At 49.0% G+C, this 15,603-nt stretch overlaps 8 protein-coding genes across 8 annotated transcripts; 5 read left to right on the forward strand and 3 right to left on the reverse strand.

Moving 5' to 3' along the window:
* Positions 1-123: 123 nt before the first annotated feature.
* On the forward strand, positions 124-1,751 carry N7529_001578 (translation initiation factor eIF2B subunit delta; the record flags this gene model as incomplete). The annotated part of the gene is made up of 2 exons (XM_057237109.1): positions 124-723; positions 774-1,751. The coding sequence occupies 2 exons, from the start codon at positions 124-126 to the stop codon at positions 1,749-1,751; spliced, it is 1,578 nt and encodes a 525-aa protein (XP_057101796.1).
* A 495-nt stretch (positions 1,752-2,246) lies between these two features.
* On the forward strand, positions 2,247-2,720 carry N7529_001579 (uncharacterized protein; the record flags this gene model as incomplete). The annotated part of the gene is made up of 1 exon (XM_057237110.1): positions 2,247-2,720. The coding sequence occupies one exon, from the start codon at positions 2,247-2,249 to the stop codon at positions 2,718-2,720; it is 474 nt and encodes a 157-aa protein (XP_057101797.1).
* Positions 2,721-2,965: 245 nt separating this feature from the next.
* Positions 2,966-5,045, reverse strand: N7529_001580 (DNA-directed DNA polymerase alpha subunit POL12; the record flags this gene model as incomplete). The annotated part of the gene is made up of 3 exons (XM_057237111.1): positions 2,966-3,139; positions 3,197-4,496; positions 4,558-5,045. The coding sequence occupies 3 exons, from the start codon at positions 5,043-5,045 to the stop codon at positions 2,966-2,968; spliced, it is 1,962 nt and encodes a 653-aa protein (XP_057101798.1).
* A 251-nt stretch (positions 5,046-5,296) lies between these two features.
* Positions 5,297-6,465, forward strand: N7529_001581 (CRAL/TRIO domain protein; the record flags this gene model as incomplete). The annotated part of the gene is made up of 2 exons (XM_057237112.1): positions 5,297-6,071; positions 6,122-6,465. 2 exons carry the CDS (start codon positions 5,297-5,299, stop codon positions 6,463-6,465), a joined length of 1,119 nt encoding a protein of 372 aa, XP_057101799.1.
* Positions 6,466-6,837: 372 nt separating this feature from the next.
* N7529_001582 (uncharacterized protein) lies at positions 6,838-8,893 on the reverse strand (the record flags this gene model as incomplete). The annotated part of the gene is made up of 7 exons (XM_057237113.1): positions 6,838-7,017; positions 7,086-7,213; positions 7,269-7,343; positions 7,404-8,027; positions 8,087-8,176; positions 8,235-8,548; positions 8,658-8,893. 7 exons carry the CDS (start codon positions 8,891-8,893, stop codon positions 6,838-6,840), a joined length of 1,647 nt encoding a protein of 548 aa, XP_057101800.1.
* A 1,648-nt stretch (positions 8,894-10,541) lies between these two features.
* Positions 10,542-12,091, forward strand: N7529_001583 (MATE family efflux transporter; the record flags this gene model as incomplete). The annotated part of the gene is made up of 2 exons (XM_057237114.1): positions 10,542-11,127; positions 11,181-12,091. 2 exons carry the CDS (start codon positions 10,542-10,544, stop codon positions 12,089-12,091), a joined length of 1,497 nt encoding a protein of 498 aa, XP_057101801.1.
* Positions 12,092-13,164: 1,073 nt separating this feature from the next.
* Positions 13,165-14,811, forward strand: N7529_001584 (agmatinase; the record flags this gene model as incomplete). Its single annotated transcript, XM_057237115.1, has 9 exons — positions 13,165-13,299; positions 13,361-13,457; positions 13,517-13,607; positions 13,682-13,765; positions 13,828-14,049; positions 14,103-14,320; positions 14,374-14,466; positions 14,521-14,671; positions 14,724-14,811. The coding sequence occupies 9 exons, from the start codon at positions 13,165-13,167 to the stop codon at positions 14,809-14,811; spliced, it is 1,179 nt and encodes a 392-aa protein (XP_057101802.1).
* A 175-nt stretch (positions 14,812-14,986) lies between these two features.
* On the reverse strand, positions 14,987-15,181 carry N7529_001585 (uncharacterized protein; the record flags this gene model as incomplete). Its single annotated transcript, XM_057237116.1, has 1 exon — positions 14,987-15,181. The coding sequence occupies one exon, from the start codon at positions 15,179-15,181 to the stop codon at positions 14,987-14,989; it is 195 nt and encodes a 64-aa protein (XP_057101803.1).
* Positions 15,182-15,603: the final 422 nt, after the last annotated feature.

Here is a 15,603-nt window from a genome sequence, read left to right on the forward strand (position 1 = left end):
CTCCCCAAGTTAGGGCTCCGCCGTGCAGTGGGCCGCTTATGGCATCACTTTTTCCGTGAGTCAACTTCTCCCCACCAAATTCAAGAAACCTCCCCCTCACACCAGATTTGAGGCTCAGACAAGATGGCGGACCCGATCGAACAAGCGCCCGTCGCGCAAATCTCAGCTCCTAAATCTCAGGAGCCTCAACCCACCGAAGCCCCTCAAACACTCCCTATCCGCGACTCCAAACCCAAACCCACCGAAAAAGATGCGCCCGCATCTGCCGACGCAGAAAAGCCACTCACACCGGCAGAATTGAAAAAGAAGGCCAAGGCCGAGAAGGCCGCTCGACGCGCCCGCGAGAGGAGCGAAAAGGAAGGAGGTGCCCCCGGCGGTGCAGCTCCTGGCCCTGGAGCAGGCCAGGCTCGCCCTGCAACTACGCCGAAGAAGGACACTGCTGCTGCTGGTGCTGCACAGAAGGGACAGAAGACGCCAACTGCGCGCCGGGGCTCCGTGGCTCTCGCGCAGACTGGATCCGCGCTAGTGGAGCAGAAGAAAAAGAGGGACGATAAGAAGGTCGCTGTGTTCGGTCATTTGTACGGCCAGCAACGCCGTACCACCATCGCCGGTGGCGGCAAAGAAGTACACCCTGCCGTTCTGGCCTTGGGGTTGCAGCTGAGGGACTACGTGGTTTGTGGCAGCAGTGCGCGCTGCGTGTCGACCATGATTGCGTTCAAACGAGTAGGACCTTGTTCACCCGTGTTAGATCGCTTTTTATACTAACTCGCCAGGTCATTGAAACCTACACAACCCCCCTAGGCACATCTCTCGCCCGCCACCTGACAACCCACCTCTCGCACCAAATTAGCTACCTATCGACCTGCCGCCCCCTCTCCATCAGTCAGGGCAACGCTATCCGAGCCCTCAAATTGGTCATTGCCTCCGTCGACCCCTCAACCCCCGAGTCCTCAGCGAAGGCCACCCTCTGTGAATTCATCGACAGCTTCATCCGCGAAAAGATTACCGTCGCCGATCAAGTCATCGCCGAAAGCGCCGCCCAGAAAATCCAAGATGGCGACGTAATCGTCACCTTTGCTGGCTCCAGCATCGTCAAGGAAACCCTCATTCTCGCACACGACCAAGGCAAGCGCTTCCGGGTCTCAGTGATCGACTCCCGACCCCTCTTCGAGGGCAAAAGCCTCGCCAGAGCCCTCGTCAACGCAGGCCTCGAAGTCCAATACTCCCTCGTCCACGCAACAACCCACGCCATCAAAGATGCAACAAAGGTCTTCCTGGGCGCCCACGCAATGACCTCCAACGGCGGCTTATACTCGCGCGTCGGAACTGCCCTTGTCGCCATGTCCGCGAAGGAACGCGCTAGCGGCGTCGAAATCCCCGTCATTGTTTGCTGCGAGACTGTCAAATTCACCGACCGCGTGGCCCTCGACAGTATCGTCGTTAACGAAATCGCCGACGCGGACGAGCTCGTCGTCAACCCTAGCCCGGATCAGATCACCGGTCTTCCTGATACAGAGGATCTGCCTGTGCCGGACCCCAAGAAGGGGAAGAGTACTGCTGAGCCGCCTGCTTATTCCAACGGCACGACTAAATCCCCGCTTACGAACTGGAAGACTACCCCCAACTTGCAGCTGCTCAATATCATGTATGATGTTACACCAGCAGAGTATGTTGATATGGTTATTACCGAGATGGGTAGTCTGCCGTCTAGTGCTGTGCCCATTGTGCACCGCATGGTTACGAATCTGTGATGTTCGCTCTGAACTTGTACTCTCTAGCATTAAAATGGTTATGACACTTTCGATTTCATGGTTAAGATTTATTTTTGTAAGATTTATAGAATCTTCAGGCTTTGTTGTTGTTTCGGATTTATTGCATCAGCACACTTGTATCTTCACACTTCAAGAGGATGTTAAAGTCTGGATCACAGAGTCATAGATTGTATATGAACAATATTGTGGTGCAAAGCACAATTCAACTTCGAGAGCCTAGGATCTATGTGTCTATCACGTGATACCAGGCGGTGTATCATCTCACTATTCTGCCAATCAACAATCAATATCAACGGCAATTCAAAGACACCATCTCTAATTGAACCTCAAACTCCATACAAAAACCCTCCAAACTCAAGACGTAGGGTCAACGACCCTCCAGCGCCAAAATGGTACCTCCAGCCCCTAACCCGAATCCCAAAACATCCACCTAACAATCCCTAGAGCAAAGACTCCTCAGCCTCATACATACACATGCACCAACCACGCCTAGCCGACCTCTTCGAAGAATTCACCCGCCCACACACCTCAACAGCCCCAACGGCCGATCCACACAACCCAGTCGCAGACCGCGATCCAAACGCCCAGTACGGCTCCACCTCCCCAACAACAATCCCCTCTTTCCTCCCAATCGAAGACATCTACGTCGCGCCCCAATACCAGCCCCCAAACCCCGAAGACGAGGACGACGTCGTCCCAGACCAGCACGCGGCTTTCGGTATCGCCCGTGCCATGGACCGCCGTCGCGACGCTGTCTGGCGGGATTTGGGCCTCGAGGCGCTGGTTAATGGCGAGGGTCATGGGGGTGTGCAGGGTGTGACTGGTGCGGCCGGTGCGGCTGGAGCGGTGCCTGCTGCTGCTGGTGCGGCGGCGGCGGGGACGCCGGTTGTTAGGGTTCGTCAGGCTGGAAGGAGGATGGGGGGGAGAAGGGTTGTTGGGTTGAGGTGATATTTCTATGCGTGCAGCTACTGGTTTCTGCTTGTTTGGGATTGTGGTTTGCTTTTTACCTGGAGTTTGCCATTGGACTGGCCCTATTGATACCCGTGTATCGTTGTTTGAATATTAGAGATCATTGATTCGTTTCCATTTGGTTTTGGTATGCTAGATGGCTGACCGAGACAGTTTCTGTCGTCGGTTAAGGCTGAATGCCCCTAGGCATGCGGTTGTGAGGAATGCGATTATACATGGCATATTTAAATTCGATTGATGTCAACCCGAGCTCGCTCGTATAGCTTGTGGCCTAGCTGTTTCTCTTCGCGCTCGTCCTCGCCCACTAGGCGTGGGTGGATGGCCATTTGGGCATATGAGCCTGCTGCGCGACGTTTGGACAGGGTGCCTGGGTTAATTACTAACACGCTGTCGACGACCTGCAGAGACGTAGATTAGTATAGTTGCTGGTTGGGATGGGTTGTGGATCAACGTACCTTTACAAAAGGTGGTAGCATGCTCGGCACGATCAAGATATCGGGCCGGACATTCCACCACTCGCCTAGTTTCATATACGGCAGATCCAGCATGGCGCCTGTGGCTATGCCATTCTCAGACGCTGGCTTGGGGAGGTTTGAACGTGCGGTCGGAGGGAACAAGGGGAAGAAGTGCCGTTGCTCGACAAGATACTTGGGCAGGCGGGTGAGCAGGTTGCCCTCTGCTGGGCGGCCGTGCAGGACCTCCTCACGGCGTAGCTCAGAGAGCACATCATGTGAGCACATTCCAATGACGGTCTCATTGAAGGATAATGTGACGGGGTTGGAGACCATGCGAACTTGCTTGGGTAGGCCAAGTTCCTTTTTGGGAAGCTGCTCCTGGGGCCAGGAGACGTGTCGGCTGAGGGCGTCGCGAACAGAGGGAACCATTACAATAGTGATGCTTGGCACGGCTGCTGCGAGTCGTGCCAGCGGTGCTGAAATGCAGTGTCGGAACATAATGGAGAGTGTGGCTGTGTCCGGGTCGATACCTTTGATGTCTGGCAGGTCGAAGTCACCCGATGCAAGAAGTGGGTGCTCGATATCTAGGAACGGGCCCATCAGCACGACGCTATCTGCATAGCTTTCAGCCGCCTTGTGGCATATCTCTTGTAGCGGCTCGAAGTCTAGATTGTCATCCGCTGTGTAGGGGCCTGCTGCAATCATGACATTCAGTGGGGGGTTAGCATCCCCATCAAGTCGCTCGTTGATGTTATCCAATGCCACAGCCGAGGAGGCAGCCGGGGGGAGAAGTGGTATCGGAAGGACCTCCTTGACAGTGAAGTATTCACCAGAAGGATTAATTCCTCGGAGAGCCACAATTTGGCCAGGGAAAAAGTTCACTGAGGGAACGGAGTCGACCTTCAAGGGAACTCGTCTGCCGGCTCCTGTCCGGCGGGAGGTCTCCAGCACAAGGGATGCCGCATTCAATTTCCCTTCAAGGGAGTCTGAGGCAATTCGTCCGACGGCAATGATTTCGCTAGTGCTCTGCACGGCCGCGCTTCCAAATGTAATTTCATCGGAATTGAATTGTGCCTGAAATATAGTCGCAAACTCATCGATACGATCGTCCAAAATCTCCGATGCTTCGGACAACTTCATTCCCATCGGTTTATATCCAAACTTCTTAAGATCTGTATTTGCCGTGGGCTTAATGCGTGGTTCAGAGAATGGTGCCATTGGAGTTTCTGGTAGGGAAAGGTGTGCATTGAGGGTTTCCACCGTTTGGCCGGGGTTCTGTCGCTCTGAGAATGACATTGCCCTGTTACAGTTGTTAGCCTGATGGCGTCTTTCATAAATATCCCGCAATCAGAGTAACATACTGCACTCCATCTCCAGGTGTCCCAGTCGGTGTCCTTGTGCCCTGTGATGCAAGCTTGTCGAACTTGCTGACTTTGGGTGTAGCGGGCGAGTTGAATTCAGCCTTCCGCTTTGCCGATCCGACAGGAAGCGTTCGAGAATTTGAGGCATTTGGTGTCAATTGATCGAGCATGCCGAACATATCGCCGCCGGCTGATGCGCGCGGGGTTGCTGTGTTTGCGCCTCGTTTCTCTGTGTGTCGGCCAGCCTTGTCACGACTTTCGCGCTCCAATGTTTCTAGAACATCCTGCTTGAAGCCTCTCACAGTCTGGATGGTCAATGTCACTCCATCGCCCATCTTTATGCTGTAAGACTCCCATTTGTAGAAGAGCTCCTCTGCGGAGATTGAATGCACCCGCATCATGGAGAGGAGCTCGGCGAGGATATCTTTGGGAATTCCATCGGGGAATGATCCCACGAAGAAATCATTGAGCTCTGCCTCGGGGTCCATGGTTGGTTGTTGAGTCGCAAATTGTGACCTTGAAAAGTATCAAGACGCGGAGAGACGCGTCGGGGAGCGCGCTGACCGCCTTGACCCCAAAACGGTAAAATTATTCGATCATCGCGGCAAATCGAATGTGGACCCTCTGTCGATCTTGAGAATTCGTGGCTTAAGTGCTTTAATTGCCCCCCGATTGTTTCAATTGTTGTTGTTCTTCCCCTCTCCCGATTTATCAGTATAGACTAGTTATAGATTTCATTATGTCTAACCAAGACATCGCACCAACACCTGCTCCTACCAATGGAGATGTGCTTGATACTGCTCAGGCACCGGAGTCGACCCCTGTGATCTCCCAGGAGTCTGCTTCAGCAAATCCAATTGACCTCGAATTACCAACTTCTGCCGCGGACGGTCTCATCCAGAAGCCATTTGCCAGGCCCCTTGACACTTCAAGGCCAGAGCCTCCTGTCCAGCTCACCTCGGACCAAAAGTCCAAGTACGATGCTGTGCTCAAGACCGTTTCATCATGGACCACAGTCCCCACCAAGGCTGAGAAGGGAGCCCCAACTGCACCCATTACCGAAGGTGAAAGGATGTGGTTGACCCGTGAATGTCTTCTGCGCTACCTGCGCGCGACCAAATGGAATGTTTCCGAGGCCGAGACCCGTCTCCAGAGCACTCTGACTTGGCGTCGCGAGTATAACCTGGAGAAATTGACACCTGATTATATCTCCATTGAGAATGAGACAGGCAAACAAGTGCTTTTGGGATATGATATCCATGGACGCCCTTGTCTGTACCTCTTGCCTTCCAACCAGAACACGGAGAAAAGTGACCGCCAGCTCGAGCATCTCGTCTTCATGCTGGAGCGGGCCATCGACCTCATGGGCCCAGACCAAGAGACTGTTGCTTTGCTGGTGAACTTCAATGAGACAAAGTCTGGCCAGAACGCTAGTCTGGGCCAGGCCAAGCAAACCCTCGGTTTCTTGCAGAATCACTTCCCCGAGAGACTTGGTCGTGCTCTGGTCATCAATGGTCAGTGACTCCCCTCGTATCCCATGATGATTTGCTAATACTTCACACAGTGCCTTTCATGATCTGGGGATTCTTCAAGCTGATCACACCCTTCATTGACCCCAATACCCGCCAGAAGCTCAAGTTCAACGAGGATCTGCGTGAGCACGTCCCACCTAGCCAGCTCATGAAGGCCGTTGGTGGTGATGTTGAATTCCGCTACGACCATGCTACCTACTGGCCTTCTTTGAACAAGTTGGCTGACCAGCGACGTGAGGCGTACCGTGAACGCTGGGTTCGGGGCGGCAAGCAGGTCGGCGAGCTCGAGAACTACCTCAAGGGTGAGAACACCCCAAGCTTGTCTGAGGCATTGGCCGAGGTCGAGGCCAAGGCTAAGGCCGACGAACAGGCCTAGAGGATATATCTTACCCTCATCTTGTTGCACTTGCCATATGTCCAATTTACATTCTTTGTTCCTATTGCCCTACAGTCCGCATTTATTCACAGCCCTGGGGTCTTTTGTTTTCGGATTTCTTTACATACACCGCTTCCTTCGGCATACCTGTTAATAGACACTTCATCCTTGTGCATACGTTAGCGATAGAGTACCCAAATTCTACATACTTAAATCGTTCTCAGTCTTTTCATCTCTAATCTTAAATGATACTAGTTAAGATTTTTTCGTGAGGTTCTTGAGATTTCTACATTTGAGCTCTGTGAGATAATAGAAACAACACAACAAACACAATTGAACCCATGGCGCCAAAGTGTAACCAGCTGTACCAAATTAAGGATCCATATCAAACTCCGGATTAACCCATGAAGGCTGCGGTGCCTTTTCACGCATCCATGCCCCGAATTTATGTAGAACACCAAAAACAATGCACCCTCCAGCAAGTGTTATAAGCCCCTGGGTAGTGAACGTCCAGGTCCAACCCGAAGTCGCTTGCCACGATGCAATGAAGAACTGTTTTCAAGAAAAAGTCAGTAAGAATACCCATGATATAGATCCCGTGCTAGTATCGGGCAACATACCGGATTGATAAAAGCACTTAGGTTTAGAAACACGGCGTAGAAAGTGATCACGCTGGTTGTTTGTAAAGGGTAGCAGTCAACAATATAGCTGCTAGTCACCGTATTGCCGATCTGGATACCAGCAGCAACTATAGGACCGTCAGTTCTGTTTCAGATACTGTATATACGGAAGAAAGGACCCACATAAGAAAAATGCTACCTGGCCTACCATCCAGTGGTAGTCTTTGTCGATGCTGACTCCCCAGAGAATCAACCCAACTGCATTGCACCATGATGTCAGTCTCATTCAGTAAACAATGTGCGGACGGTGGAACATACGAGTGGTGATCGAAATAGCCGGGTACGCTAACCACAAACGCATCTCTGGAACGCGGATGTTGCCATTCTTTGTAGACAATCTCTTGACAATGAAGTCGCTCAAACGTCCAGAACACCCAATCTCCGAGACGACGGTTCCAAAAAACAGCCCGAGGAACAACAGTCCCTGAATGAGCGGCGTATAGCTTGCATAGGCTGCAGGTACCATCGTGATCACGGATAGCACCCACCAATACCAGACGAAAGCGTATCCGATAACTGCAATGACAACTGCAGGTAACCGAAATGTCAATACAAACCGGGTGATAGAGTCCCATGGTTTGGGATGGCGCATGCCAGGGATAGGACGCCAGTTAAAGAATGGTAGGTTCTTGGTCCGGCGTAGTTCTGATGTTAAGACCTCTGCTGGAGCTGTTGATGTAGTGTCATTTCCTGCTAATTGCTTTTCAATGTCACCGGTGAGGGATTTATGTCCATGAAGACGGGGCATTTGCTGAAGCATCTTGTTGCGGGGATAGAGGGTCTCTGGCATGAAGAAGAGCTCGAGGAGTAGAAGTGCGGCGAAGAGGATTGCGTTGAACCAGTTGATCCATGCAGCACCGACAAGATCCAAAAGACCACCAACTTGAATAAGTCTCAGCATGGGGCTCATCTGTATTGACAAAATATCCGAGTTGACTTACAAGTAGGGCCTAGAAGCAAGCCTGCGTCAATCGCAAGAACCCACAGTCCAAGCTTCTGACCGCGCTCATAGTCAAAAAATAGATCGTTCACTATGCCAGAGCTGTGTCAGACGTACATACTTTCTCGAGGCATATGGTTGAGACCTACCGACTGCCATCCCGACTGTAGATGCCGGGCTCACTCCAAACCCTTGGAAGAAGCGAGCAGCCATATACCCCGAATATGTATCAGCGACGGCGGCGCCAATTGTCGAGACTAGGGATATGATTGTCCCGGCTAAGAACACCGTTCTTCGACCGTAGATGTCACCAAGTGATGACCATATCAGGGGTCCGACGGATAACCCTAATGCTGGCACGGCGACTGTCCAATTGACTTGTGAATAGTTGATCTTATATTGGTCTTGGATCTCGGTGAATGATGGGACAGTGGTGGTCGTGAGGTATGTGAACAGGAAATACCTACCAGACAGTAGAATAAATCAGTACGACAGGAAACATATCCACTGGTGTTGATAAACTGCAAGTTGCAAAGCCAAGTGATGTAAAGGTAGATTGATTCGATACCTACTTGAACATCACAATGGATAATATGACATGTTTCTGAAACTTTGACCAGTTCAACGGGTCTAAGGGGTCGGCAGTTGGTTGGGGATGAAGTCTGATTCCGTTTTTGTTGACTGTTGCAAAGTAGAGAACCTGGGTGCTATGGCCCACAGGAGTATGGGTTTGGTCAAATTCCTCATTATTGTTGTCTTTCTCTCTCATCTCCTTTTTATCTTCCATTTCTGTTGCTGAGGATGTCATTATCTAGACCTTTTGTTTCAAAGATCCAAGATTGTAGACCAATTCTGGCGCACGATCCTATGATGTATACTATGATAGAAGTCGTGTCTGGTGCATTAGTCTATCTGGTTCGGGATTGACGGCTATATAAGACAAGTAAATTTATCCAGAGTGGCGATTATTCAATAACATGTGTTGTAACTGAGCAATCGTAGTCTATTGGCCTTGCTGCCGTGCCGAAGCTCCTGGTTCAAGAGCATAGCTGATAAGCAATGCATTAGGTTTATCGGGAGTCTATAGACTGCGCTTCAGACCCTTCATCAATTGGGCTTTTGAGCATCAAAGAACTGGTACTTAAAGTAAATCATAATGTGACATATTCTTCTACACAAATTGTGATGATTCAGTCGTCATGCTGTCTGTTCAAATCTACAATAAATAGTGAAGTATATTGAATATCCTTTACTTCCTCGATCGTCTCCATGGACATAATCGTTCGATATTGACATTTCATAGGTGCCGGGTCCATCGCTGCCGCAAAGAGTCCCCCGCTGTCAAAGTGACAGGGGTATACGGATGCACCAATCAACTGGCGAGAGGGCCTGATAAGGCTAGAGATAAGAGAAGTCGATCTGACATTGGTCACAGAATGATAATCGAAGTTGAGAATAAGGTGTCCTTTTATTCTCCGACGCTAGAATTCTGTAATATAATTATCCTGTCGGCTTGTGTAAATTGGAGGAATCTCTAGGGCACTCCACACTCCACGCCAAGAACGTTTGTGCTCTATTCACGATTTGCAGCACTGTAGCAGCTATTGTCGCTAAAGCAAAAAAGCTTGGTATTAATGACTCATGTATAATTTAACGGTCTCATAATTCATTATAGTGAACATAAAAAATGCATCCGCGATGGCACAATTCCGGCATATCAGATCACCATTGGAGAAGATAACATCACGAACAGTCATGAGAATGACACTATCGTATAGTGCTATCAAAGCTGCATCCAGGCTTTTCATCGACAACAAAAAAGTATGCCACTCTAGTTAACTTCCATTTTGGGACTGGAGAAGACACTAGGGCAGATCTCCCCGCCATCATAGATAAGAAGCATAAACAAGAACATGTTGACATCATATTGGAGATCAAGACTAGACCGATCTAATCAAACTTTTACTCTCTAAATCAAAGCCACTGCAACGTGGCTCGGTCACACCCAGTCCGTGTATGCCATACTAATTCACTGCTGCGCTTAAGCATCCGAGATCGGAGCTGAACTTGAAGTACATGGCCAAGAGGCATGGCAGTGGGTACTGATTGCTCCAATTACCTCAACTGAATTGATTGTGTGTGCATCCGTTGTTGAATACGCAGTTAGGAGACTTACTGTATCACCGAGTACCAGAAATTCACGATAATACTTTACAATCTAGGAGGCTCCTTGTCGGCCACAGAACACTTAAAACTATTGATAATTTCCGAATCAAAGACACTGCTTTTTATGAGAAGTGTTGATCTTCCTTCTGATTGATTCCATTGCTTGAGTGGACACTGAACTGTGCCCCCATTTCCAAAGACCGATCACATTAGCTGTGCGTCTCAGTCCACACTCAAGACATTGATGCCAGAGATAGACTGAACACAAAATATATCTCAATTCGCTCATCATGTACGACACTAGCAACGGGAGCTCAACCCAACCAACCGAGTATACCTCCCTCCTCTCCAAGCCCATCCACAATGAACCCCTACCATGGAACGAGTCCGAAAACGAAAGCCCGTTCTCACGAGCTCTCATTCTTGCAGAATTCTGGCTCTTGCTGAAAGACTCAACCCCCGTAATCCTAGCCTACACTCTGCAAAACAGCCTTCAGACCGTATCCGTGCTGATAATCGGTCGTTCATCACCAGAGAATCTCGCAGCGAGTGCATTCTCGCAGATGTTTGCCATGGTGACGGCGTGGATGATTGCGCTGGGAGGTACAACGGCTATGGATACACTGGCCTCCTCTTCGTTCACGGGCAGCTCCAACAAACATGATTTGGGAATTCTGCTGCAGCGCGGGTTCCTGGTCTTGGGTCTTTTCTATATACCCGTTGCTATCTTATGGGCTTTTTCGGAGCCGATTTTTTTGTTCCTAGGTCAAGACCCGCGCCTTTCGCGTGACAGCGCAAGGTTCTTGACTTGTTTGATCCCGGGGGGCTTGGGGTATATCTATTTTGAGGTTATGAAGAAGTATTTACAAGCTCAAGGTATGCTTTCGCTGGAGGTTTATCTAGATATACAGAGGCTTACCTTGGTACAGGCATCATGCGAGCTGGAACTTACGTGCTGTTGATTACATCGCCATTGAACGCCGCTCTCAATTATCTATTCTGCTACACGTTCGAGATCGGCCTCCTAGGCGCCCCTCTAGCAACAGGGCTCTGCTACTGGCTCTCTTTTGCCTTGTTAGTCCTCTATGCCCGCTTCATCGGCGGCTCAGAATGCTGGGGCGGATGGTCTCGCGAGGCGTTCCAAAACCTGCGCACATTTGCACGGCTCGCTCTCCTGGGTTTTGTCCACGTTGGCACAGAATGGTGGGCTTTCGAGATCGTTGCATTAGCAGCCGGTCGCTTGGGTAATGTCTCTTTGGCTGCCCAGAGCGTCATCATGACTGCCGATCAGGTTCTCAATACGATTCCATTCGGCATTGGGGTGGCGACATCTGGCCGCGTTGGTAATCTACTAGGAAAGAGAGATGATGCTGGTGCAGCGCGGGCGGCACATACCTCCGCTATACTGAGTGTGGTCTTTGGTGGTGTTGTGTTGGCTATTCTTATGGGAACGCGAGATCACTTTGCAAAGATCTTCAATGATGATACTAGCGTTGTAAGTCTTACGGCTGATGTTTTGCCGTATGTGGCGCTTTTCCAAATTGCCGATGGGCTCAATGGGAGTTGTGGGGGAAGTTTACGTGGTATGGGACGACAGCATGTGGGTGCTTTAGTTAATTTGGTGAGTTATTACTGTGGTGCGTTGCCGTTGGGGATTTGGCTTGCATTTCATGGTTGGGAACTTAAGGGTCTGTGGGTTGGGCAATGCATTGCGTTGTATTTGGTTGGAGCACTCGAGTGGATTATTGTCGCACGCAGTCAGTGGGACACTGAAGTGCGCAAGGCCTTCCAGCGCATGGATGTGCATGAGATTTTGGAGGATGGAATTGAGGGAGAGTAGATGTTATTCATTTTATACTTTGACTTCTTAGAAGATGGCAAGACTGTTGTCAGTGCTTCTCTATCATTAAGCTGATCTGTTAAATGTATGTGCGATCCTGTTCATTGAGATACTTAAGTATGAGCTGAATTGAATATATATTTCCTATAAACTAAACTCCATATCACCATCGTCAAATGTAATATACATTCCAAGGCTGTAGAATATAAGAATACACATCCTTTGTAAATATCTTGTGAATTAGCCACGGATTTTATGACTACCTAGGTATCGGCATTGATTCCGTGTCTTGTCCCATTTTACCTCTCCCGCTGCATCGAAGGTATAGCTCCTGACCAACACATCTCGGACACGTTTCTTAGCCGATTCAACATTACAACAACTGTTCAATACAATGCTTCAAATACCTAGAGTGAATACTATACCGATAATCATATTGCTCTCCGCTGTCGGAAAGCAAACTATCCAATACATAATTTATAGATCGACAGCCACCAATGACGAGCGACCGATAAGCCACTGCATATACTAATACTAGCCCTAAAACGATCTCCTATCTTCTCAAACTTTTAGTGTCTAACGTCCCACTCCCCCGGCCTTCCATTTTGGGACCCTGGCAACAATAACTCTGCCGCACATGAGGTATGCATGCCATGGCCAAGCCTCGAAATTGCTTTCCCCGCCCGAATCATCCTGCCATCGGTTCCTCAAAGGGAAGTTACTGGGAGCGAGAAGGGAAATGATGCCTAGTATTGAAAAAAGACTTTCTTTTCTTTTCTTTTTCCAATATTAACTCGGTTTTTAGCTAATGGGCGCAGATAGAAGGGATTGCCGAGTTGTCAATCATGTCTACATTGGGGCAATTCAGGGAGTGTGATACTATCCCGAGTTGCAGAGGAAGCTTACTGGTTACACTGGATGACATCAATTGAGATGTATAGAATATTGCGGAATGAATGAAATACTTATATCCTCAACAATGCTCTGTTGAACTGTTCTAGTCCATCAAGTTGCAATCACTCCAAAGCTTTTCAATTATATCAATATTACAATTATCTCTGCCTAGCATCACAATGATCCTCTCCGTTGCGGGATTGCTGGTCCTCTCTACGCTGGTTACAGGCCATGGAGATCATGGACAGTCTCAACTTGCTGGTCCGCACCAAGGGCTCTGGTACAATACCCTCCCAGGAGATGGTGGTACTCAGGTGAGTACCCCAATCGATCAACATGTTCGTTATAAGGGGTATCATCTCACAAAACGATAAGGCCGACTCCGTATTCTCTGGAATCTCGACTTTCGGTCGCCTACCCTACTTTCCATGTTTGTCCAGCGATGCCGAGAGATATGATATCGCTTTCCTAGGTTAGTAAAACGTCCCATGATAATATGGAGTTCCTACTTACAACTCTTTCATTGAACAGGCGCACCTTTCGACACCGGGACCTCCTACAGACCTGGTGCCCGGTTCGGTCCCAGCGGCATCAGACAAGGTTCTCGCCGCCTCAATCTCTAGTATGTGCCAGTCCCATCGAAGATAAATACCCACATATGCGCTAGAAACACATCGCTAAGCAACTGGGATCTAGTGGTGGCTACAATGTGCCATTGCAAGCAAACCCATTTACAAGCGACATGCGGATTTTGGATTGTGGCGATGTACCGGTTACCTCGTACGTCCGCGTTCAACGATAAACACCGGCGTCGAAAGAGCTGAGAACTAACCGTCTCATAGATATGACAATGCCTGGGCAATCCAGCAGATTGAGGAGGGACACAACAGTATCCTGATGCGCAAGCCTTACACCGACGCGGATAAACTGGGTCTTTCGCGCGCTGGCAAGACCCTTCCCCGTGTTATTACCCTTGGTGGTGACCATACCATCACACTGCCTCTGCTGCGGAGTATTAACAGGGCCTATGGGCCAGTGACGGTCATTCATTTCGACAGTCATCTGTGAGGACGGTCCCTTGTTACCTGGGTAGTATGTGCATGACTGATTCGATTAGGGACTCGTGGAAGCCGAAGGTCTTTGGTGGCTCACCTAGTAAGGTTGCTGCTATTAACCACGGGACATATTTCTATCACGCGGCTATGGAGGGGTTGTTGAAGAATGATACGAATATCCATGCTGGAATTCGGACGACGTTGTCAGGGCCCTCGGATTATGATAATGATGGGTATTGCGGGTTTGAGATTGTTGAGGCGAGGGAGATCGATGTTATTGGTATGGTATCTTGCTGTTTGGTTTGGCTTGGTGCTTATGATTGGAAACTTTAGGGACGGATGGTATTATCAAGAAGATTCGCGACCGTGTTGGAACTGATAATCCTGTTTATCTTTCCATTGATATCGATACTTTGGATCCTGCTTGTGAGTCTTGGGAAGGGATGTCATGTTGGTTCTGTTGCTAAGTATATACTATAGTTGCACCGGCTACTGGCACGCCAGAAACTGGCGGTTGGTCCACGCGCGAGCTGCGGACAATTATCCGTGGCCTTGATGGGTTGAACTTTATTGGTGCGGATATCGTTGAGGTCGCTCCGGCTTATGATACTAATGCGGAGTTGTCGACGATGTAAGTTTTTTCAATATGATGAAATGCTGGACAAATCCTGACTATTTTGCAGGGCCGCTGCCGATGTGCTGTACGAAGTGCTTACTATCATGGTCAAGAAGGGCCCGTTGTCTGTCGGTGAGTCGACTCATGAGCTGTAAGGATTGGTGGAGTTGGCAGATATTGTGGTCATTGAAAGCACAGACTTAAGCTTTGAATGGTACGGATTGCCGTAAAGAAAAACAAAACAGCATTCACTATTTCTCTGTTTAATGAGACATAGTTAATGGCATCTACTTTTGATTTACATTGCATTGGAATGCAATGAAATTGGGATCATACAATGCCCCACCTACGCTGCTCCAAGGCGTATCCAAGTAGGTTAATCTTGTAAATTCCGCCCAGGGAATCCTTCCGCTGAACGCCTTCGAACGCCCGATGGATACTGAAGTGCGCAAAGCCTTCCAGCGCATGGATGTGCATGAGATGTCTAGCCTCGGTTTTGTAGCTCACCAAATCGAGGCTAGACATATTGTTGAGCTACAAAATCGCGGCCAGACATATTGTTTGCTCTGATTATTCTGTTAAAGATAACGCAATCATGAATGAAAATGGTTATTCGTTAAATAATGATGGTTGTTAGTTGAGGGTCTTATACATTAAGAAACCGAACCCTTTAACCCCTTTCTTCTTCAGGTCCTTGAGAGTCATGTTCAGCACACTTCAATTGGTTTAATCTATGTATATTTGAATCTTTAGAGAGTATTGTATACATCCTCTGAACAGTATGGACAGGTTTACCTTTTTCCTTATATGCTTTTGGCTGTGTTCAAAAAACCAAGACATTGTCGATCCTTCCAACGGTCCCCCTGCTTAGGAATAATTGGACCTTGTAGTATCTCCATACCGAAATTTAATTAACCAAAGTCAAAAATGTCAGAATATTGACACTT

This window comes from Penicillium soppii, assembly GCF_028829465.1.
Source record: "Penicillium soppii strain IBT 18220 chromosome Unknown utg000002l, whole genome shotgun sequence".
In the NCBI taxonomy this organism is placed as follows: Eukaryota; Fungi; Ascomycota; class Eurotiomycetes; order Eurotiales; family Aspergillaceae; genus Penicillium; species Penicillium soppii.